Source organism: Tamandua tetradactyla, chromosome 3 (assembly GCF_023851605.1).
Source record: "Tamandua tetradactyla isolate mTamTet1 chromosome 3, mTamTet1.pri, whole genome shotgun sequence".
In the NCBI taxonomy this organism is placed as follows: domain Eukaryota; kingdom Metazoa; phylum Chordata; class Mammalia; order Pilosa; family Myrmecophagidae; genus Tamandua; species Tamandua tetradactyla.
In genome coordinates this window covers 194,444,852-194,469,954 of record NC_135329.1, presented here as the reverse complement: position 1 = coordinate 194,469,954, position 25,103 = coordinate 194,444,852, and the positions used below count along the sequence as shown (strand labels likewise).

At 42.8% G+C, this 25,103-nt stretch overlaps 1 protein-coding gene across 2 annotated transcripts in view; it reads right to left on the bottom strand.

Annotated features, from left to right (window-relative positions):
- Nucleotides 1–22,835: 22,835 nt before the first annotated feature.
- CYP27A1 (cytochrome P450 family 27 subfamily A member 1) overlaps nt 22,836–25,103 on the bottom strand; it is a 47,618-nt gene continuing 45,350 nt past the window's right edge. For both annotated transcript variants that reach the window (XM_077155159.1, XM_077155160.1), the window contains exons 4-9: nt 24,898–25,095; nt 24,560–24,732; nt 23,899–24,065; nt 23,633–23,714; nt 23,334–23,546; nt 22,836–23,193 (exon numbers count right to left, since the gene is read on the bottom strand). In XM_077155159.1, the coding sequence (XP_077011274.1) occupies nt 23,074–23,193; nt 23,334–23,546; nt 23,633–23,714; nt 23,899–24,065; nt 24,560–24,732; nt 24,898–25,095 (953 nt within the window). In that variant the 3' untranslated portion in view covers nt 22,836–23,073. The remainder of the gene's footprint in view (nt 23,194–23,333; nt 23,547–23,632; nt 23,715–23,898; nt 24,066–24,559; nt 24,733–24,897; nt 25,096–25,103) is intronic.

The following is a 25,103-nucleotide window of genomic DNA, read 5'->3' as shown; positions in this document are numbered from 1 at the left end:
GGAGTTTAATCCATTAACATTTAGTGTTATTACTGCATGGGTAGTACTTTCTTCTACCATTTTGCTTTTTGGATTTTATATGTCATATCTAATTTTCCTTCTTTTTACCTTTACTCATAGTCTTTCTTTCTACATGCTTCTCCACACCTCTCTCACCTGTCTTTTCATATCTGCCTCTAGTGCTCCTTTTAGTATTTCTTGCAGAGCTGGTCTCTTGGTCACAAATTCTCTCAGTGATTTTTTGTCTGAAAATGTTTTAATTTCTCCCTCATTTTTGAAGGACAATTTTGCTGGATATAGAATTCTTGGCTGGCAGTTTTTCTCTTTTAATAATTTAAATATATCATCCAACTCTCTTCTCACATCCATGGTTTCTGCTGAGAAATCTATGCATAGTCTTATTGGGCTTCCCTTGTATGTGATGGATTGCTTTTCTCTTGCTGCTTTCAAGATCCTCTCTTTCTCTTTGACCTCTGACATTTGATTAGTAAGTGTCTTGGAGTACATCTATTTGGATCTATTCTGCTTGAGGTACGCTGCACTTCTTGAATCTGTAATTTTAAGTCTTTCATAAGAGTTGGGAAATTTTCAGTGATAATTTCCTCCATTAGTTTTTCTCCTCCTTTTCCCTTCTCTTCTCCTTCTGGGACACCCACAACATGTACATTTGTGTGCTTCATACTGTCATTCAATTCCCTGAGTCCCTGCTCATATTTTTCCATTTTTCCCTATATTTTCTTTTGCTTATCAGATTTCAGATGTTTCGTCCTCCAGTTCACTAATCCTATGTTCTGCCTCTCGAAATATACCATTGTAGGTTTCCATTGTTTTTTTCATCTCTTCCACTGTGCCTTTCATTCTCTTAAGTTCTGTGATTTGTTTTTTCAGACTTTCAATTTCTTCTTTTTGTTCATTCCTTGCCTTCTTTATATCCTCCCTCAATTCACTGATTTGATTTTTGATGAGGTTTTCCATGTCTGTTCGTACATTCTGAATTAATTGTTTCAACTCCTCTATATTATTTGAATTGTTGGTTTGTTCCTTTGACTGGGCCATATCTTCAATTTTCCTAGTGTGATTTGTTATTTTTTGCTGGCATCTAGGCATTTAATTACTTAATTATTTTATTCTGGAGATTGCTTTCACTTCTTTTACCTAGGGTTTTCTTGCTAGATGAATTTGTTGTCTATCTGTTCTTTGACATTCAGTTCAGCTTTATCCGGACCTCTAGCTTAGGTTTTGTTTAACAGAGGAGAATTTTTCAGTTCTTGTTTCTTGTTTCTTGCCCTGCTTGTATGGTGCCTTTTCCCCCCACCCTTAGGAGGGTCTACTTAGGTATTATAGACCCCAGCCGAATTTCCCAGATCAAACTGGCCTCCTGTCAGGAGAAAAGATCACCTGTGTCAGTTTCCCTGAGGGTGAGACCCAGTAGATTGAAAGACTTTCCTGTGAAGTCACTGGACTCTGTTTTTCTTATTCTGCCAAGTATGTGGCACTTGTCTCCCTCCAGGTCCCACCAGCATAAGATGGGTACCTTTAGCTTTGGCAGACTCTCCCCGCCGGAACTGTGGTGGGAATAGAAGTGAGGTTGTAGGCTGGTTTTAATGGCTTCAAATTACCAAGCCCTGGGAGCTGAATTCCTTGAGGGAGGGATTCTACCTGAGTTGGGCCTCATCCTCACCTGAGAAAGGCACCAGCTCCAGACAAGCTCTCCTATGCCTGGGGTAGTTGCAGCCTGAGAAGCCCTGCTGCTGTATCCAAAGGCAGCCAAGCCTCCATAGAAACAGAGCCACAAAAAACTCTCTCTCTTTTTTTTTTTTTCTATTTCTGTCAGCCCTGCCCCCTTAGTGCCTGGGCAAAAATCAGCAACCTCCACTTTCCCAGATTCACCTGAGCCAGGGGGCCTATTTTTATTAGGTAGAATTTGTGAATTAATTCCACACTTGAAGTTTAGTTGTGCTCAGCCTCTGCTGCTGGTAAACTCTCTTTCCTTTCCTCTCTGGGAAGCAGCCCATGGGGGAGGGGCACTGGCCCTTACTGCTTGGGGCACTCACAGTTCTAGTGGGGTTTGCAGCCGGTCCAGCTGGTCCAGACTGGGGTATGCTGTGTGTCCAGTCACCGACGTGGCCCCAGGAGCTGTGCTGTACTGTTCCTTGTTATTTAGTAGCTGTTCTGGAGGACGAACGAAATCCCACACTTTGCTAAGCCACCATCCTGGCTCCTGTTTTTAGCTTTTTGAAAATCATACTTTGAATATATATGAAGCAAAAGATTCACGGAGCAACATTTTTTCTTCTTGAAATATTGTCTATACTATTTCATTGTCTTCCATTTTATTAAAAGGGATCCTGGTAAAAACCAACAGAGTCAGTCTCCACCTGCAGTTTGGAAAGCTCTACTTTGGCAGGTTTGGTTGGAGTAGGTAAGGAGGATTGTATCTTTAAAACCGTAATACTTAAAAATTCTGTTTGGTTCCCACAATTCAGAGATCATCAGACCCTGAGCCTTTCTGCCTTCCAAATCTGTCCCCTCACCCCGAATCATTCCAGTGGTGCTTGGGTAAAGCCAGGAGCCAGTTCAGCTTCAGCAGCCCAATACTGGGGCCATGGTACTCTGTGGCCGAGAGCCCATAGGTTGCCACCCTTCTGTCTGGGGCAGCCTCCAGGCCTTGGATGGCCCTTGATTTCCCTGAACTTCGCTGCACTCACGCCGTGAGTGACCGGAAGCGCTGGGTGGGAAGTCGGTGCAGAAAAGGCCCTAGTCGGAGCGCTGCAGGCCTCCCTAAATCATCCTGTCCGTCTCCCGCCTTTGAGGTGGCCTGGCCTGAACGCGGACCGCGATGCTTCCAGCTATAAAAGGGGAGATTCCCTTGGTCCTGCTTTGGATGGAGCCAAGACCTCAAAGCAGAGGAAGCCGGAAGGGGCCTGGGCCACAACTCCCGGGCTGGTCACACAGAACTGAGAGGAGGGTCCAGGCTGCGCGGAGCTGCACGGGGCGCTGCTGGGGACTCGGGTGGTGTGTCCAGGTCTCCCCGCACCGGGGGCAAGGACCAAGGTCCTCCCCGTGGCCGAGGCGGCGGCCAGCACTCCGGGAGCTGGGTCTGGTGACCAGTGGCTGTAGAGCCCCGAGGAGCTTCTAGGGCCCAGCGGCTGCACTTCCTATTCCAGCTGTTCATGCAAGGCTGTCCTCTGCAGCTGCACCAGCTCCAGGTACCCGGGTGGGGGCAGCGCCACGAGGGGTGGGGGTGAGCATGGGGTCAGAGAAATTGGGAATGGAGGAAACACTGGACAAAAAGTGAAGGACATGGGAACTTAGCCCTGGACCTACGGTGTCATATTGTCATAAATTGAAAATCAATAGAGAGGAATTGCAAAATGCAAGAACAATCCTTTGAACTGAAATGAACAGGCCTGTCAATGGGCTGAATCAGGAAATCTCCTGAAAGGAGCTGTCTTGGAGGCTGGTCTGAAAGGGGACAAAGATTGAGAGAGGAGGGAGCTGTTGTCCTAGGAGAATGGCACATTCGACTGCATGAGCTGCTAGATGTTGCAGCATCACTAGTCAATTCTGTGGTCACACAGGCTGCCAAGGCCTTCTTCCAAAGCAAACACCTGCTGGAGGATTGCGGAGACTTCATAGGAATTTATTTGCAAGGCAAATTTCTTCTTAGGGGAGAAAAAATGTCACTTCTCAGGCAGTAAAAGCAAAACATTAGACCTTTTTGGAAGGTTGCATTTTTGTTAGTAAAAAATAAATTTCCAATAGGAAACACTTATGTAGTAGAATATCAAGATGAGCCCGTTATGAATGAAAAGCCCCCTGTCAAATGAGCCTGAAGAACCCACCCTGAGTTAAGGTGAGATAAATTGGAGGTGTTTTAGGAAATGAACTGGAGGGGTTCATGAGGGATCTCTGTTCTTAATGTCTATATAACAGAAACCGTGTGCACGTACTGTGCCCCAGTCACTCTTCTCAGTGCTGGAATGCTGGGAGATGAAACTCTGCCTTTCTGGAGTTTAGATGCTCCTTGGGAGAAGATAGAAGGCAAGAAGTTAATAAGCAGTTAATTACAGAGAGACGTTGGCTGACGTGGGAGGAAGAGCTCTTCTAAGGTTTGGAGGGTTGGGGGTTGGGGGGTGGGGTGGGGTATGGTGGTGCAGAAATTTGATTCACAGGGACTTCTGGTTGCCAGAGACTGACAGGAGGGGTCGGCAGGCCTTGGGCTTGGGTAGGGAGGCACGGGCTGGCCAGACTGCTGTGCACTGGGTTTGCCAAAAAGGAGAAGCTGATGCCTGCCCCATCAAGATTTGTGCAGATAGTGAGTAAAGCTTCTGGACTCCATCCCCCAAGAGAAGCTTTGAACAATGAACAAGAACTGGCAGAATCATCTTTCTCAAAGTTCCAGAGAACATTTAAGAACTGCAGTCACAGGGCAAATAAAGAATCATGAAAAAGATAACTTAGAAGTGGTAGGATCTCTCGGTACCCTGACAGTCCTTTCCCCCTTCCTTTACCTGCGGGGAGAGGAGCTGACATACTCTTAGAGGCATCCCTGGTCCTGCATTCCTGAGGGAACACAGTAACCCTCCTGCACATACTGAGAGCTCAGTCTCGCTGGTGGTTCATGTGACTATGCTGTATCAGTTAGGATTCATTTGGTTTCCGCTCAAACTGGTTTAAACAATAAAACAGATATATTGGTTTATCTAAATGAAAAGTCCATTGGTTGGGTGTAGTTTGATTTAGAGATTCATGATCTCATCAGGGCTACATCTTTGCTTTTCTACCATTCTCTTGGTTCTGCTTGTCTTGCTCCAGTTTTTCTTTAGATGCATGTCCTTGCTGCCAGAAGCCCCACGGTGAGACTCCACTTGCCTACACTGCTTTCCCTAAGCCCTGGGCACAAATCTTGGGCTTCACTGTGATTGGGTCAGCCTGGGCCACATCTCTCTCCTCAGCCCATTCTCTGTGGTCATAAGGGTTGCCATAACTGATTGGCGTGGTCAAGGTTAACTGCCCATCCCTGAACCAGTTGTAGTGGCCAGGGGAAGAGGCAAACTCTAATGAGCTTAGATCCATGGAGGCTTATGCCTAAGGCTGGGGCTGGAGACACTCCCACCAAACTGTGTGGCTACTGCACGAGGAGAGGAGCGGAATGGATGTGAGGGCATTGACTGCAGTATGCCCTGGATCCTCAGTTGTAAAAAACAGCTTTATCACATGCAAAAAAAAATCAGCATATAAAAGTATTGTATAAAAAGTGTTGGGGATTGGTGCATGTAAAAATTATACTACTCCACAAATGCCAGTTCTGTTCTCTTTTCTAACTAAAATAATATCGAGTGGTAGAAAAAATGAAATATGGGCACATTAAATTGACAGGTAAATTTTTATTAAATTTATATCTTTTTGAGTCCTGACAATGAGATAAGGCACCTATTGTATAGCTCTTGTGGTGGGCTACCAGGAGTGGAGACTCTTCCTGTGTCCACCGATGCTCCATACCTATTTCGCCTTTCGGAGATCCTGTTTGTCATCGTCATGTATTTATTACCTAGAGAATGGCCTATGGGGCGCCTGAGGTCTTGGCCTACATCTTCTCCACCTATGCCTCTCTAGCACCAGGCAAGGTCCTGAGCATTGGAGGGGTCCCAAGTCAGGTTTGGGAAATGAGTAAATGCCAATCCATGCTCCTAAGCCGTGGATATATCTGGTTGTAAACTTCTTTGTGTGACTCTTTCCCAGGTCCCTGCTTTTGGATTTTGACATTAGATAGAATGAAGAAGAGATATCAATGAGGGAAATGGGCAGATTGTTTAAGCGTGGCCCTTAATTTCTCAGTTTCTCAGGTTTAGAAGCTAAATTTTTTTAAAACTTTTTTATTGTATAGTTTAACATATATACAAAGCAAAGAAATAAAAAAAATAATAATTTTCAAAAGGCTCTTCAATAAGTAGTTACAGGGCAGCTCCCAGAGTTTGTCATGGGCTACCATATGATCCTCTCATACTTTTCCTTCTAGCTGCTCCAGAATATAGGAATTTAGAGAGCCAAAATATTTTTTATCACAATTGACTTTTTTTCTTCTTTTTTTGTGAGAAATAATATATTTACAAAAAAGGTATAAATTTCAAAGCACAGCACCACAATTAGCTGTAGAACATATTTCAGGGTTTGACATGGGTTACAATTTCACAATTTTAGGTTTTTACTTCTAGCTGCTCTAAAATACTGGAGACTAAAAGAGATGTCAATTTAATGATCAGCATTCATAGTCATTTGTTAAACTTTACTTTCTCTGTATAACTCCACCATCACCTCTGATCTTTCCATCCCTCTCTTTAGGGGTGTTTGGGCTATGGCAATTCTAAATTTTTCATATTGGAAAGGTCTAGTCACTAATATGGGGTAGGGAGATCTGATGTTCTGGAGAGGCTGGGCCCTCTAGGTTTCAGGATTTATCTGGACCAGGGACCCATCTGGAGGTTGTAAGTTTCTGGAAAGTTACTCTAGTGCATGGAACCCTTGAGGAATCTTATATATTGCCCTAGATGTAGAAACTAAATTTTTTGTCAGCACATTAGCATAGGCAGACTACTGGGGACCGACACACAGTGTCCAGACCCATAGAAATATGGTATGGACGGGAGTGCCCATGTATTTATTTATTGAGGGGTTCAGATCCCCCAGGGATGCTAGCACACCTTCACACAGGAGCCCATTGTGCCAGTTATTTGTTGCCGCATAACAAACTACCCCAACAAATCATGTCTGTGCCAGTTTGAAAGTATTATACACACCAGAAAAGCCATATTTTAATCCTGGCTCGATCTTGTGGAGGCAACCATTTCTTTTAATCTTGATTCAATATTGTAGGGTGAATTTTTTTATTAGATTATCTCTACTGAGATGTGGTGTGCCCAATTGTGGGTGTGATATTTTGATTAGATGGAGATGTGACCCTACCCATTCAACGTGGGTCTTATTTAGTTTACTGGAATATTTTGAAAGAGGAAACATTATAGAGAGAGGCAGAAACAACAGAAAAGACAGCATTGACAGAGAAAGAGCCAACAGAAACTTCAGAGCCAGCCAAGAGAGTAGAGCCATGGATCTTTCTAGATGCTTGATGTTGCCATGTGCCCTCCCTTGAGATGTTAAGCAAGCCAGAACCTGGAGAGAGCCAAGGGAAGCCAAGAGGTGAAAGCCAGCCCCAGAGAAACAAAGTGAGGAACCCCCACAAGAACAGAGGCTGAAAGCAATGGAGCCCCGGGGAAAGGGACCAGCAGATGCCAGCCACATGACTTCCCAGCTGCCAGAGCGGTTCCAGATCCATCGGCCTTTCTTTTTTTTTTTTTTAACTTTTTTTTTTGTGTGTGAAATACAACATAGATACAAAAAAAATAATAAATTTTGAAGTACATTTTATCAAGTAGTTACAGAATAGATTTTAAAGTTTGGTATGGGCTATAGTTCCACATTTTTTTGTTTTTTCTTTTAGTAGCTCCAAGACACTGGAGACCAACAGAAATAGCAATCCATTGGCCTTTCTTGAGTGAACGTAACCTCTTGTTGGTGCCTTAATTTGGTCACTTTCACCTCCTTAGAACTGTAAGGTTGTAATTATTACATTCCCCTTTTGTTATATCACATTCTGGCAGCTTCCAAACTAACAGTGTCTTAGAACAACAAACACTTTGTCATGCTCATGACTTTGTTAGTTAGGAATTTGGGCAGGATGCAGAAGCAATGGCTTATCTCTGCTCCATGATGGACAGGAGCTTCAACTGGCATAGTTCAAATGACTGAAGATAGCTTGGATGGTTCCAGTGGGATCCTGTATCTGGGTTCTCAGTTATAACTTTTGGCTGGTTTCCTCAGTTTTTCTCCATGTCATAGCTGCTGAGGCTGGAATGTTGAAGATGGCTTCTTCATTGCATGTGTGGTGCCTGGGCTGGTGTGCTGGTTAGAAAGAATGTATGGGCCCTAGAAAAGCCATGTTTTAATCAAAATCCCATTTTGTAAAGGCAGAATAATCCCTATTCAATACTGTATGTTTGAATATGTAATTATATCATCTCCCTGGAGATGTAACCCGATCAAGAATGGTTGTTAAGCTGGATTAGGGGAGATGTGTCTCCACCCATTTGGGTAGGTCTTGGTTGGTTTACTGGAGTCCTAATAAAAGAGGAAACATTTTGAAGAATGAGAGATTCGGAGAGAGCAGGGAATGCGGTAGCACCATGAAGCAGAGTCCAACAGCCAGCGACGTTTGGAGATGAAGAAGGAAAATGCCTCCTGGGAGCTTCATGAAACAGGAAGCCAGGAGAGAAAGCTAGCAGATGGCGTCATGTTCGCCATGTATCTTTCCCTGAATGCCTTTGATGGGACATTTCTATAGACTTGTTGTAATTGGGACATTTTCTTGGCCTTAGAACTGTGAACTAGCAACTTATTAAATTCCCCTTTTTAAAAGCCATTCTATTTCTGGTATATTTGCATTCCAGCAGCTAGCAAACTAGAACAGCTGGTTTGGCTGGAACAGCTAGGCATCTCTCTTGCTTCACGTGGCTAGCTTGGGCTTTCTCACATCATGGCAGTCTCAAGATGCCCATTTATCACATGGTGCTAGTTTCCCCCAGAGTGAATATTACAAGAGACAGAAGGTGTTAATTGCTATTTTCTTAATGCTTAGGCTTGAACACTGCCACAGTGTCATTTCCACTGTACTCTTCTGGTCAGAGGAGTCACACAGCCCCCCCAGATTCTAGAGCTGTAGGAATTAAACCCCCCTTCTTATTGGAAAGGATGTCTAAGAATTTTAGTCAGCTTAATCCATGACATCCTGATCCTAGGATTCATGTACCTTGTGAGAGAAATTATAACTACATAACTGAAATGCTTGGTGTGCAAAGACTCAGACCTAAGCAGTAAAATCCTATAGAAGGAAATGTCATCTAGCCTTGGAACAACTGGTTGAATGTGCTTTCCTGGTACCAGTCCATTAGGTTAAGAAGCCCTGTTCCTTGGATAGTGAAAGATAAATGCTTCCAAAGTCTTGCTGTTTAGCTCTCCTCATCTGGATTTTGTAAAGACCACCCCCATTCTGTTTAACATATTCTTCTTCAGTTTGAAAAACTATGGATTAGTTGGTATTCTCCCAGCAGTTATCATCAAGCCTCCCAAAGATTATTTTCACCTTACTTTGACTAGGTGTGAGTAATTTTCAATAGAATCTGACAAACATTTACTGATTTCTTGGCAAAGCTTGGCAGAAGTGGGTACACTACCTTTAAGTCACAGGATAGGGAATTAAAATTATGTATCAAGGCCAAAAATTACTAACTTGGCAAGTGCACTGACAAAATTTATCTTACAGACAAGCTAGTATAGTGAAAGAGGTATTTAAGAATATTCGAGGAAACAATGTTTATGATTGGGAAAGATTCAAATGACTTAAAATGTTCTGCAGTAGAGAACTGTCTTAGTTTCCCAGCTTTGATCACAAACACCACAAAATTGATTGGCCTAATCAAAAGATGGAAGCAACCCAAATGTCCATCAATGAATGAATGGATAAGCACAATGTAGAATATACATACAATGGAATATTATTCACCTGTGAAAAGGAATGAAGTCCTGATACATGCAACAACATGGATGAAACTTGAAGATCATGTTGAGTGAAATAAACCAGACACAAAAGGACAAATTTTATATGATCACATTGTTTTTAAACAATTAGAATAAGCAAACTCATACAGTCAGAATCTAGCATATAGGTTACCAGAGGATGGAGTAGGGATAGAGAATGGGAAGTTCAGGCTTACAATGTACAGGGTTCCTATTTTGAATGATGGAAATGCTTTGCTAATAAATGGTGGTGATGGTAACACCACACTGTGAACGAAATTAGCAGCACTGAAATGAATAAGTTTAAAAGGGGAAATGTTAGATTGTATATATGGTAATAGAATAAAAATTTTTAGAAATATCCATGGAACTACACTACACAAACAGTGAACCCTAAGTTAAACCATGGACTTTAATTAAAAACACAATTATAGATACATGATATCATCTGTTGTAAACAAATGTTCCTCACCAGTGCAAGATGTTGGTCATGGGTGATATATGGGATCCTGTATTTTATATATAATTGCTCTGTAAACCTTCTCTAATTAAAAAAAAAAACTGGTTGGCTTGAACAACAGGAATTTATTGGCTTGCTGTTTTGAGGCCAGGAGAAGTCCAATATTGAGTCATCAGCAAGGTGATGCTTTTGCCCCAAAGATGTGGGATTCTGGGTTTGGCTGCAGTCAATCCTTGGGTCCTTGTCTTTTCTGGCACATGATGTGCCTTTCTTTTCTAAGTTCTGTTGGATTCCAGCTTCTGATCCTGCACATGGCATAAAGCCATGTAATAGGATTAAAGCCCACTTCATTTAGTTGGGCCACACATTAGCTAAAAGTAACATCTTGAAAAGGTCCTATTTGCAGTGGGTTCACATCCAAAGAGTGGATTAAGATGAAGAACATGTTTCTCTTTGGGGTGCATAAGGCAACCTACCACGAGGACTAATTGATAAACTATGGTAAATCTTTACAATGAAATTTTAGGCAACCCTTAAAAAGAATGGGGACAACTCTAAATATATTCATGTGAATGGATTGCCAAGATTTGAAAAGAAATCAATGTGGAAAAACTTTATATTATGTCATCATTTGTCAATAAAGAAAGAGTCTGGGGTACATAGACATTTGTATGTTTTATATGCATAAAATATCTCTTGACAGGCCCACAAAAAATTAGTTAACCTGGTTGCCTCTGTATAAGGGTCTTGAGTCTGGAGGTAAGAGGCAGAAGAAAGTCTTACTTTTCATTCATACCCTTTTGTACTGTTTAGAATTTAATCATGTACATATATTTATTACCTTTCGAAATTAAAAAAAACAGCAACAGCAAAAGATATGAGGGCAGGAGATAAAGGCATGGCTGGCCAAACGCCTCCTGGTCCAACCGCATGTGTTAGGATCTTTTGACAGCTCTTCCTATCTGTACCTTGTTTGACTCCTGGTCCTTACTTTTGATGTCCACCTCGGAGTTTACATCCTCTTGTCAGCTCTGCATCCATTACTGACCATCCTCTCTCTGTTCTTGGAATACTCACACCATTGGTCTCTAGCCCAGCCAGGCCTGTAGGAGACAAAGGTATTCTCAGCCTATCCTCCCTGAGGATTTTCTCCTACCCTCATCTCATTGTTTGTCTATATTGAAACACCCAAGAGAAATCTTATTGTTCAATTATTTGGTACATATCCCTATTACTTATGACGTTCTGCCTTTTTGCTTAAGAACTTTCATTTTCCTGATTATTAAAGTTATGATTGCACACGTACACAAAAATGTTTTTGGCCGCTTTCTTTGCCAAATCAAAAATTTAGAAACAAATTAAATGCCTAGTAATAGGATAAATAAATAGAGATATTTATACAATGAAGAGTATATAGTGGTTATAATGAATACACAAACTATGTATTGATGTGAATAGCTCAAAAGCAAAATGATAAGTGGAATACATAGAACAATAGTAGAATATCATTTTGATAAATGAATGTCACCTAAAAATGCTACAGGTTATTTATGGGTGCACACATATGGAATAAAATTATATAAATATTGTTAGAAAGGATACACTTGATGTTTAAGAAAGTGTACAAAGGGACTAGAGAAAGGTGAAAGGGGAGAGTTTGGATCTGATATGTTTTCATTTTTAATAATAATTTGAAGTAAATAGGACAAAAATTGGCATTTCTTAATTCTGAGTGTGGGAACACGGGTGTTTGCATTGGCATTTTCTTTAAGTTTTCTATATTAGCATTTCATAATGAAAACTACAAATGACCCTGCTCATGAGGATCCAGCTGATGACACTGGTTGGTCTAATCTTGGAGGAAGGAGAACCCTGCCCTGCTGCTAATTGTTTAGCACCTCCTGCCACTTGGAACTGTGGATGCCACTTGCGTGAGAGGGCTGGGACTAAACTCCTGACGACGGGCAGCACTGAGGCTTGGCTCTCCCAGCTGGACTCTTCCTCACCTCTGACCCCAAACGGACCTTCCTTCTCCCATCTGTCAACACCGTCAACAGGGCAGCCTGAGCCTGGAATTTTCTCTCCTTCTGTCTATCCAACTGTTGGCTGCCAGCTTTTAGGCGCAGGTTTGTTGACGCAGGCAAAATAGTACTTGGTGTTTGAGAGTTTGATTTTGCCCTCAGAGTATTTACTGTGCTGACAGCCCCTCAGGAAGCCTCATCCCAGTAAACAAACTGGTCATTAAGCAGGGCAATAGACATTGAAATGAACTGTAAATTTTTATGGAGGCGGTGATAGGTGTGGGGTTTCAGAATTTTCTAATTTTCTTTTATTTTGGTAACAGCTGTATTGACACATGATAACATACCATGCCACTCATTTAACAATCAAATATATTTGATTGTTATATTCAGTATATTCACAGTTTTTAGAATATTTAGAACATTTTCATCAAGCCCCTCCCCAAAGAAACTTGAACTCTTTAACAGTAACTTCCTGTTCCTCTCTTCCTCAGCCCCTGGAAATCATTAAACTCCTTTCTGTCCCTATGGATTTGCCTTTTCTGAATATTTCAAATAAATGAAATTATAAAAATGTGTGATCCTTTGTGACTGGCTTCTTTCATTTAACTTAACATTTTCAAGGGTCATACATGTTGTAGAATGAATTGGTTACTTCATTCCTTAATTATATTCCATTACATGAAAATACCACATTTTGATTATTCATTCATCAGTTGATGGGCATTTATTATTTACATTTGTAGTGCTAATTGGTGACATATATGACTTTAAACAACCCTTTTCAACCGAATTCAGCTACAATATGGCACTGTTACTTATAATCCAAATTATGAGCTGTCCTCATGTCCATTCCCAAACATTTAAATTCAGCCTGAATAACAATTCTGTACATTTTAAGTAATCACACCCCTTTCTCTAGCTTGTCTATCTCTAGGTATCCTATAGTCAATGTTTTAAAACTCTGTGTTTCCACATTCTACTTGGTTCATATTAGTGAAATCATACAATATCTGTTCTTTTGTGTCTAACTTATTTCACTCGACATTATGTCCTCAAGGTTCATCCATGGTATCACACGCTTCAGGACCTCATTCCTTCTTACTGCTGCATAATATTCTGTCATATGCATGTACCACATTTTGCTTATCCTCTCATCTGTTAATGGACTCTTGGATTGTCTCCATCTTTTGGCAATTGTGGATAATGCTGCTATGGACAACGGTGTGCAAATGTCTGTTCATGTCACTGCATTCATATCTCCTGGGCGTATACTGAGTAGAAGAATTGCCAAGGTGTAGTGCAACTCAATATTTAGCTTTTGGAGGAACTGCCAAGCCACCCTCCACGGTGGTTCTTCCATTTTACATTCCCTACTCAGCACTAAGTATTCCTATTTCACCACATCTTCTCCAACATTTGTAGTTTCCTATTGTTTAGTAACACCTATAGACATTCTTATAGGTGTTAGATGAATTCTCATTGTTTTTTTGATTTGTATTTCCCTAATAACTAACAAAGATGAATCTTTTCATGTGCTTTTTAGCCATTCATAATTCTTATTTGAAAAAAATGTCTAATCATATCTTTTACCCATTATACAATCGGGATGTTTGAGCTTTTGTTGTTGAGTTGTAGGATTTCTTTATATATTCTGGATATCAAAACTTTTATCAGAAATGTGGCTTACAAATATTCTCTCCCATTGGTTGGCTGCCTCTTTACCTTCTTGACAAAATACTTTGAAGTGCCAAAGTGTTCAATCTTGAGATGTTCCCATTTATCTATTTTTTTTGTTTATTGCTTGTGCTTGGGTGTAAGGTCTAAGAAGCCACTTCCTATCACTAGGTCTTAGAGATGTTTTCCTATATTTTCTTATAGGAGCTTTTTGGGGCTGGTTCTTATACTTACATCTTTGATCAATTTTGAGTTAATTTTTCTATCAGGTGTGAGGTAGGGGTCCTCTTTCATTCTTTTTCCTATGGATATCCAGTTCTCCCAGCCCCATTTATCTAGACTATTCTGTCCCAGTTTGTGGATTTGAGGCTGTTTCAGTTTGCTAATGCTGCCGGGAAGCAATATATCAGAAATTGACTGACTTTTATACAGGGAATTTATTAAGTTACAAGTTATAATTCTAAGGCCATGAAAATGTCCAAATTACGGCACCAACAAGAGGCTACCTCCTTGGAGGAAAGGCAGCTGGTGTACAGGTTCCTCTCTCATTTGGGAAGGCACGTAGCAACATCTGCTGTGCTTCTCTCCTGGCTTCTGGTTTCAAACAGCTCCCTGAGCTTCTGGCATTTCCTGGGATGTTTTCCTTCTGCATCTCCAAACATTTGTGTCTGCTCTCTCCAAAATGTTTCCCTCTTAATTCCAGTAAGCTGATTCCCACTGTGAATGGGTGGAGTCGCATCTCCATGGAAACAACTGAATCAAAAGGTCCCACCCAACAATAGATCTGCCCCCACAAGATTGGATTCGAAGAACATGGCTTTTCTGGGGTATACAACAGTTTCAAACAAGTACATTCCACCCTCTGACTCCCCAAAAACATGTTCTTTCTAAATGCAAAACGTATTCATTCCATCACAATATCACAAAAGCCTAATATCATTTCAGTAACAATATAAATACAATACAAAGTCAAAAATGGTACAAAATCTCATCAAAATCAGCTACAGGCATGGTCTGTCCCACAGCAAAATTCTCCTCTGGCTGTGGACCTGTGAAACTTCGAAAAAGTTTTCTGCTGCCAATATATGAAGAAGGGACAGTCACAAGATAAATATTCCCATTTCCATAGGGAAAAATAGAAGGAAAACAGGAGTTGTCAGACCCAAACAATTCTGTAAACCTGCAGGGCATACTTCATTAGATTTTTTTTTTTTATTAATTAACGGAAAAAAAGAAATTAACCCAACATTTAGAAATCATACCATTCACTTCATTAGATTTTAAAGTCTGAGAGTCATTTATAGAATTATGTTTCATCCTCAGGGCTTGAGAGAGTGGTAGTTCCACCCTTTTCAACAGCTTATGCAATGGCTCTGTTCTCTCCAGACACTGGGATAAGGGTTGCAACATTGGGGAGCATTGGGGAGGCCACTTGTTCTTGACCCCTCCCTTCTCAAGCATCTGGGTGGCATCCAGACCCTCTATCATCTCTGGGGCACACACTCAACCCCTTCAGAACAGTGGGGTATTGGTCAGGTGCTCCCCAATCCCTGGGGAATGTGCTCCACCCACTCTTAGGTATGAGATGACAATACTTGCCATCCGCCCCCTGCCTCCAGGGGAAACTCACCATTTCCATGTGCAAGGGTGGGTCTGCTCTCCTGGCCTGAGGTTTCCTGGTTCTAGACCTTAGCTTCCATGGTTCTGCCTCTGAAGTCATTTTTCTCCTTCAGTCTGTCCTTTTTCTGTCCCTTTTAGTCCAGACTGGCAGTGATTCCATTTATACAGAAGTTGCAAAAAAATTCTTGATTTGGAATACTGCATGCAGCAGTCAACACCATCAGACAATAGGACCTTCCATAAATGCTTTAGGGATAACTCCATCTCCAATCCTAGTTTGTACTGACATAGCTGATTTGTTCCATGTTTGTTTAATTCCTCACATGGGGCACTAGCCTCTGGGGTCTCATTTTCTAGAAGCCTAAAATTTCTCAGACCATCAATTTCTAGTTTCTTTGTACCCAAGAGTTCAGGTCTCAGCTTATCCCTATCCTGTCACATTTTACTGTAAGTTATGAGGAGAAGCTGGGTTGCATTTTCCACATTTAGTTTGGAAATCTCTTCAGCTAAGTATCTAAGCTTGTTGCTTTCAAATTCTACCTTCCATCCAACACCAGGACTCAATTTTTCCAAATTCTCTGCCACTTTAAAGCAAGGATCACCTTTCTTCTAGTTTACAATGACACATTCATCGTTTCTGTCTAAGTTCTCATCAGAATTATCTTTAAAGTCCATATTCCTACCAACAGTCTCTTCAGAACAAATTAGGCTTTCTCTATCAAACATCTTGCAATTACTCCAGAATCTTTCCCTTATGCATTTATAAAGCCATTCCAGCATTTTTGGCATTTGCAAATCACAGCACCCCACTTCCAGTATCAAAATCTGTTTTGGTTGCTAAGCAACTGGAATGCAATATACCAGAAATGGATTGGCTTTCATTCTTTTTTGTTGTTGTTGTTGTTGTTGTTGATGTTGTTTTCTTTTTCCTTTTTTTTTATTGGCTTTTATAAAGAGGATTTATCAATTTACAAGTTACAATTCTAAGGCCATGATAATGTCCAAATTAAGGCACCAACAAAAGGCTACCTCCTTGGAGGAAAGGCAGCTGGCATACAGGTTCCTCTCTCACTTGAGAAGGACATAGCAATGTCTGCTGTCCCTTCTGTCCTGGCTTCTGGTTTCAAACAGCATCCTAAGCTTCTGGCATTTCCTGGAATGTTTTCCTTCTGCATCTCCAAACATTTGTGTCTGCTCTCTCCAAAATGTTTCTCTCTTAATTCCAGTAAGCTGATTAAGACCCACTTTGAATGGGTGGAGTCACATCTCCATGGAAACAACTGAATCAAAAGGTCCCACCCAACAATAGGTCTACCCTATTGGATTAGAATAGGGTAGGATTGGATTAGAAAAACAAGATTGGATTAGAAAAACATGGCTTTTCTGGGGAACATAACGGTTTCAAACCAGCACAGGGGCCTTGTCAAAAATCAGTTGACCGGGGTGCACAGATAGTTTAGTGGTTAGAATGCCTGCCTTCCATGTGGGAAACCCCGGTTTGATTCCCAGACCATGCACCGCCCCCCCCCCAAAAAAAGCAATTGACCATAGATGTGAAGGTCTATTTATGAACTCTCAATTCCATTCCTTTGATCAATATGTCTATCTTTGTGTTCATACCATGCTAATTTGACCACTGTAGCTCTATAATAAGCTTTAAAGTCAGGAGGTGTAAGTCCTCCCACTTCGTTCGTCCCTTGTATGTGGTGGATCCCTTTTCTCTTGCTGCTTTCAGGGCTCTTCCTTTCTCTTTGACATTTAATAGTCTGATTAGTATGGGCTTTGGAGTGTATCTACTTTGATATATTCAAATTGGAGTTCATTGCACTTCTTTGATTTGCATATTTATGCCTTGTATAAGGGTTGGAAAGTTTTCCCCAATTATCTCTTCAAATATTCTTCCTAGTCCTTTTCTCTTCTCCTTCTGGGACACCAATGATTCTTATATTTGAGTGCTTCATATTGTCAATCATTTCCCTGAGATCCATTTCAAATTTTTCCATCTTTTCCATCATTTGTTCTTTTGCACATTTAAATTCAGTTGTTCCACCATCTAGTTGCTCATTCTTTCTCCTGTCTCTTCAAATCGGCTGTTGTGTCTCTAGTATTTTTTTTTAAACATAGCAACATGCAAACACGAACACTCTTAGCATATGATCATTCCATTCCTGATATATAATCAATAACTCACAATATCATCACATAGTTGTATATGCATCACCACGTTCACCTCTCAGAACATTTGCATCGATCCAGAAAAAGAAATAAGAAAACAAATCGTACATACCATTTCCCCTACCCCTACCCATCACCGATCACGAACATTTCAATCTATCTAGTATATATTTAATTTGATCTACCATATCTTTCATTTCTGTAAGATCCGTTACTTTTTATTTATTCTCTCAAATTCTTCTTTATGCTCTTCTAGTGTCTTCTTGATATCCTTTATCTCTTTAGCCAACTCATTGAAGTTATTTAGGAGATTTGTTTGAACATCTTTTGTTGTTCCAAATTCTGTGTCTCCTCTGGTTTTTTAATTTGGTCATTTGCCTTGGCCAACTATTCTTACTTCTTATGTGCTTTGTGATTTTTTTGCTGGTTTCCTTGGCATTTGATTATCTTGATAATGTTATTCTGAAAGTTGATTTCTATCACTCATCTAAGATCTTGTAGTTGCTTGGATTTGCACTGAAGGTCTCCTTTGACACTTGTTTTATCAGTAATTCCCAGCCAAACCAAGGCCAGGGCCTAACACAGGTAGTAACGCCCTTTTCAGAAAGCTGTTAGAGGCCAGGCAGAAGAGCAGCTTGCCATCTGCACTTTTCCAGTTTTCTCAGAAGATGGTGACTTGGGCCACTTCTTTCCCACAACCCTTCCTCTGCCCAACTGCAGCAGGGGCCCAACCAAGCACCTTTCCAGTCAAGGCCACAGGCTTGTGTGCACATAGGAAGCCACCATCTCTGGGGGTAGCGGGTGGGTGCTGTGCACCTTGACCAAGGCCCTGCTTGTGGGCACAATGGTGCATTTACTGTTGAAACTGACTTTCTTAAGTGTGTGATCCACTATGAGGTGAGCCTTGATCATTATCTCTTTCATTTCTTTGAAGAGTCTAGCCTATTTTTCAGTCGTTGCTATGTGGGGATGATCTGGGCATGAAAGGTCCAGCAAATGTCCCACGTAACTCCTCACTTTTTGCTGTACTTTTTTTGCTGTACTTTTTGCTGTAAAGGTGGCACCATTTTCTTACTGGATGTGTTCAAGAAACCAAACTATATAGCAGAGCCCATTCTTAGGGTCCTCAGCTCTCACCTAGTAGATGGATGGGGAAAGTTGTGTCATACTCTGAAAAGGTATTTCCTGCAGGCATTGCCCACTGGTACACTTGAGAGGAAGCTAGCAGGCCTGTGTAGTCTATTTGCCAGCCCAGCCCAGGTCCAGAGTCCTTGAGTATATTCTCCAGTGTTTCCTTTACCACTGGACTGGATAGCTGGTGGTCTGGACACATTTTCCAGGTTTCCTCGGCCTCCTGTACTGGACTCACTAAGCCTCATTTTGGGACCCAGCCCTGAATTGTAGATAGATTACCATGTCCTTTGTGAAGTGCATCCGGGTGGCTGTGCTCCATAACTGTACCCTGCAGCTCCGGTCTACTGTTCATGCCATGGATCTTCATCACTGAAGAGACCTTTTCCATGAGCACCCACACAGGTCATGGACAAGGAGCATGGCTCTTGTGTGGTCTACTGTCACCATGTTCGTCTCCAAAGAAGCTGATATTTGATCATCCAGTTGTCCTGCTGTCAGGCACCAACCCATATTGCCATGAGTCAGCGAAAATGCAACAAAATGCCTTTGGGAAAAGGGTCTCTTTTATGGCAAGCACTACAGCTCTCAACTCTACCCATCAAATAGAGTTCCCTTCTCCATCCATAGCTTGAAACAGTTTTTCTTGGAAGTGCACATCAGTGCCCTGATTCACCCCATTTGGCTTTTATTTGGCTGCTCTATTTATTAGGCAGGCCCAAGCATCATCAGGAACCACAGTGTACCCAGGACCCCAAGAAAGCTGAGGTGCTGGTGGGAAACACCCATGGGTACATCCAAAATGTGTACAAACCCCACATTTGTGTCAGAATATCTTGAGGAAGTCTAGCCACTTTTTCATGTATCTGTGAGAGTCCCTCAATGCCTAGTTTACTTCTTTCCTGCACATATCACTTCCATGTAATAAGGGATGATTGTCTGGTAATACCCTCTTTGTTGGTGTTATAACTTTTGATCCACCCCATGTCAAGGTGTAATAACACTTGTCTTGACTTTGTTAGTCTCTCAGTGCACACAGCACTCAATAATAAGGCAGCAATCATCTCTCAAATAGGGTATACCAAGTGGCAATATCGGGCAGTTGCCATGTACAAACCCTGCTGTGCCATGGTCTGGGGGCCACATCTGTTTGCCACAGTCCCCAGTCTGCATAACTGTCAGTCATTGATACAAGTTGCTCAAAAGGCTCAAAAAGGCTGGCTAGCCTACTTGGAAGGGTAGTGTACACAATCTGTTGGATAATTTCTTAAGCACATCTGTCTCTACTAATCCTCTACTCAAAACAGTGATCTTCCCTTCTACTGCTCTCTTTCCTTGGCATCCTACTGCCTTATTGATACCAAATGACAGAGTTGAGGGAAGTGGCTGGGTTCCTGGTCTTGTACCTATCTCACTAGCACTATTCTAATTGGGGCAGCTCTGAATTGGTAACATACCTTACAATCAAGAGAAGAAGTGCACAGACTCAACACATCTATTCCCACAAACCATTCAGGAATATCAGTTACAACCACATAAGTGTGAATTGGCTTAAAAGGGCCCACCGACAAAATTACATCAATCCATTGCCCAAACTGAGAGTTACTTCCAAATCCAGTTAAAGTAGGTTTTTGGATGTACCCATGGGTGTTTCCCACCAACAGTAAATTGTCCTTAGTGTCCAGAAGGGCTGAAAAGGTCTGACAGCCTGGCTGCCATCAACTCCACAATACACCCTGACAAAGCATAAGGCCTCTGGCCCCCTTGGGGAAGGTGAGAATTGGGCCTCTGCCCTATTCATGATCATTCTGGAAGGGGGTAATTTTGGAGTGGAAAGGTTGTGTGCAGGTGCTAGATCAACACCCATCCAAACAGCACAGACCTCAGCAAGGAGAGGGTCTGGGTCTTCTTGGCACTCCTGTTTTGTTATAGTAAATGTCAAAGCTGGGTGGAAACCCTCCTGTTATGGCCAGATCTTTACATTTTGTGACTCTCATGTCCTAATAGTAAGGATTTCCCTCATGGGCAAACACCATCAATCTCCCCCTGGCATAATAGGTCCACATGATCTTACAGTCTCAACCTTTATTTAGTTTCTTTTTTCCCTCTTAGTTTCAAAGGAATTTACCTTGGCCTGTATTTCAGACATCCATTTGAGGATTTTATGGCACTACCCTTTTTTAAAAATATATTTTTATTGAGAAATCTTCATGCACATACAGTCCATGTATGGGGTACAATCAATGGCTCATAATATCATCACATAGTTGTATATATATTCATCACCATGATTATCTTTTGAACATTTGCATCACTCCAGAAAAAGAAATAAAAAGAAAAAAGAAAAAAACTCATACATACCATACCTCTTACCCCTCCCTCTCATTGACCACCAGTATTTCAATTTTTTTGAATATATACCCAATTTTCTTACCCTTTATTCCCCCCTACTTTTATTTATTTTTTATCCTTATTGTTTTACTCATCTATGCATAGCCTGGATAAAAGATTTTCACAAACACATTGTACAATCGTCTTTAAGAATCAAGGCTACTAGAACACAGCTCAACAGTTTCATGTATTTCCCTCCAGCCACTCCAATACACCATAAACTAAAAAGGGATGTCTATATAATGCACAAGAATAACCTCCAGGATGACCTCTCAACTCTGTTTGAAATCTCTCAGCCACTGACACTTTATTTTGTCTCATTTCTCTCTTTCCCCTTTTGGTCAAGAAGGCTTTCTCATTCCCAAGATGCTGAGTCCTGGCTAATCCCAGAGGTTCTGTCCCCATGCTGTCAGGGAGATTTACACCCCTGGGAGTCATGTCCCATGTAGTGGGGAGAGCAGTATGTTCACCTGCTGAGTTGGCTTAGAGAGAGATAGCCCTACCATTTTTAATAAGAAGTAAATAAGTACATATTTCTAAATCACTAAACACAACTATAACATAATTTTTAGGGTAAAACGAGGGTTCCATTGAATCGACATAGCAGACTTTACTCAATTCTGTTGTTATACATTAAGATTTTATTTTTTATTTATGCCGCTTTGCTAAATGTAACTGTCACCATTTATTTCTATATATCCTCAACAATTTCTTTAGGATAAACCACCAGAATGGAATTATCATGGTAAAGGATTTTGTTAAGTTCTTCAGTCTGTATCATAGCCAAATTGTCCTCCAGATAAGTTACAAATACAGTAGTCTTCACAACAGAGGGCACCGCCATTATTAAAAAACTTTCTGCAAATATCAGTTGAAATGGTATACACTGTGATATACAGTGCATGCCTTTATTGGTGTGAATGAACTGATTTTCCACATCTATTTACCACTTATATTTATTGTTTTTCGAATTTCCTGTTGTTGCTCTTGGATCTGCGTCTCTAAGAAGTTTTTTTATATTTTTCATATGGATTTCAACTCCTTCTTTATATAGGGAGCATTTTGTTCCTTTTTCATTCAGAATGAAAATATGTTCCTGGGCTGATATTTTTATAATCTTATGCAATCAATCGATCCTTTCAGTGTGTTCTTTACTTTGGGTGTCCTGCTTACCAAGTCCACCCCAGTTCCAAGGTTATACAAATAGTGTCAACCATAAAACCATCTTGAGTTTTCGTAGTTTCTCTCTCAAACTTTAACCCGACCAGGATAATTTCTGTAAATGTTCTGGTGCCAAGCCAAGAGGTGAAGGCCAAACCAGGCGCACTTTGCTCCCCAGGACCTCACCCCTGACCTGGCTGGACCTGCCGCCACCCAGAGCGAGAGTTTTTTTCCTAAGTCCTACTTAAGACACTTGAGGCCAGCAACCAGTATAGAGGTAGACTGTAACTATTTTTACCCTAAGTGATCAACTTAGTTGCTTTAATGATATTGGGTTACTTATCTGCTTTCATTTTATTTTTCCAAGGCTCAGTAGAAATTTACAACAGGGGTGCCTGGGATTCTAGCCGCAGCTTGTGTTATGCAGCATTGGAGTTCAAAGCTAACCCATTGTGGAGGAAGATGGCTGTGTTTCCCACCAATTTCTTAAGTGGGGGGGCGGCATTGCCCACAGAAGAAAGGTGTTCCAATGCAGGGCAGTCAAAAAGAATGACAAAGAGTCCCTATAATTAATGAAAGTCACTTTATTCTGCATTTTTCATAAGAAGCAATGCTAACTAGAGTGGGGCATTTTGCCTCAGAGAGAGATGTTCAAAACACACAAAAGTGGCAAACTCTGGGGTTTTATGGGAGGTGCATGGAGCTACTCCAACCTCTCAGTGTCCCCTCCCCATGTGAGCCACAGCTGTGGCCAGCGTCACAGCCCAGACTTCTGGCAGAAGCACTAGGAAGGCAGGGCCAGGTTCAACCCTGTCTCTGCAGGAAGCGCAGGCCCACCTTCTTGTGGGGAACCAGGACGATGCGGGCCACACTCCGCAACTCTCCAGTCTCAGGGGCCAGGACCACCTCATACCGCTGGACCAGCTGGGGGGCAGGGGGAGAACACACAGGGCCGTGAGAGTCTGTGCTCTCCCCCGCTGCTCCCTCTGGGCTCACCTCCCCACCGCCTCCAAGTGCTTCACCCTCCTGGGCCCACGCACCCCTCCAGCCTCTGCCCGTCTCACCCTTGCCAGCAGCAGCTGCATCTCCAGCTCAGCAATCCTGCGGCCCAGGCACGCCCGGACCCCATAGCCGAAGGGCACCGAGCCAAACGGGTGGTGGATCCCAAGGGTACCCGACTGGGTCTTCCTCAGCCAACGGTGGGGCTGGAAGCTCTCGGGCTCAGGGAAGGTGTGGGGGTCCCGGGAGACCACGTAGTGGCAAAGCACAAACTGGGTCTGCAGTGGAAGAATGGGCAGCAATCAGCTGAGGCCATCCTTAGGCCGGGGGTCTCCAGGGAGCGTGGGCTCTCAAGCGCACTCACGTTCTTAGGGAAGAGGAAGCCACCAACTTCAATTTCCTTTTCCACAATCATCCTGGAGTTTGTGGGCACGACGGGATAGAGGCTGCAGGGAGAAGGGAGTCCAGGGGGTGGATCCCAGGAGGAGGGGCAGGTGCCCACTCCCTCTGCCCCACCTCTCTGATCTGCCAGGCTCCTCTTCCCATTTCAGCCTGCCTTACCCCAGCCCGCCAACCCCCCTTCCCCTCCCATCACTGACTTCTCACCCCCTCCCCGGGAAAACACCCTACCGCAGGGTCTCCTTCAGCACAGCCTTGAGCAGGGGCATGTGGGCAAAGTCCTTGTGCTGGGGCACCTGCCCGGTGGGCACCACCCCCACTACCTCCTCGTGCAGAGCCGCCTGCACCGCTGGGCTCCTGGACAGGTGGTACAGGGCCCATGTCAGCGTGTTGGACGTCTGGGAGGTAGAGTGGGAGAAGAAGTGAAGGGATTTCTATGAATGGGGCCAACTCAGAAGCAGGAGGGGCTGTGAGTGGGTGTGTGCAGAAGGTGGAGATAACCTAAAGTGCCACCAGAATGATAGAAAAAGTCACAGGATCCATGGGGACCCTGGCAGTGACTTGATTAAAACACAGTAATGTGTTTTTTACCACAGTAAAAAAACATCAAGAGGAGGATGCAACAAGGGCAAACCAACACTGCTAAAAGATCACACTCAGGTCCCGGGAGACCACGTAGTAGCAAAGCACAAACTGGGTCTGCAGTGGAAGAATGGGCAACAATCAACTGAGGCCATCCTCAGCTGGGTCAGAGATCTGCCTGCTTCCCATTTCGTTCCATGTCTGTGTGGCAGAGAAGGCAGGAAGTTTAGGGACAGGTGAGGGATAGTGGGGAACAAGTTCAGGATGCAGCTGGGAGCCCCCGGCATCCTCATTGGTCCCTCTCACACACCGTGTCCACTCCGGCCAGGAGCAGCTCAGGCAGGCTCCCCATGGCCTCCCGAGGACTAAGCTTTCCGCTGCTCAGCAGGAAGTGCAGGTAGCCAGACACACGGACCCCATCTGGCCCTCTTGCCTGCAGCTGGGCCTCCACCTCCTTGACTTTCTCATCAATCAGCTTCTTCCCTGTGGGGCGAAAGAGGGATGGAGAGAACAAGGTTCAACTCAGGACCCTCTTGGACCAAGAGCCACTCTGGTGCTAGAAGCGTGAAGGAGAAGATCCTGGGAGAGACTGTTCACACTCTAATCCTGGGGCCACCTTCCTTTCGGCTCTAGTCTGGGACTGCTCACCAAAAGAGAAGATGGTGTCCCAGCCACGCAGGTAACGCCTCCAGAAGGGCAGCAGGGAACGGGTCCACTTGGGGAGGAAGGTGTCATACAGTGAGTTCCGGAACATGACCTCAATAGCTCTGATGAAGGCCATGGTGTCTTCAGGGATGGAAGCCGCCAGGCAGCCGACACGTTTCTCAAACAGGATGTAACAAATAGCTGGACAG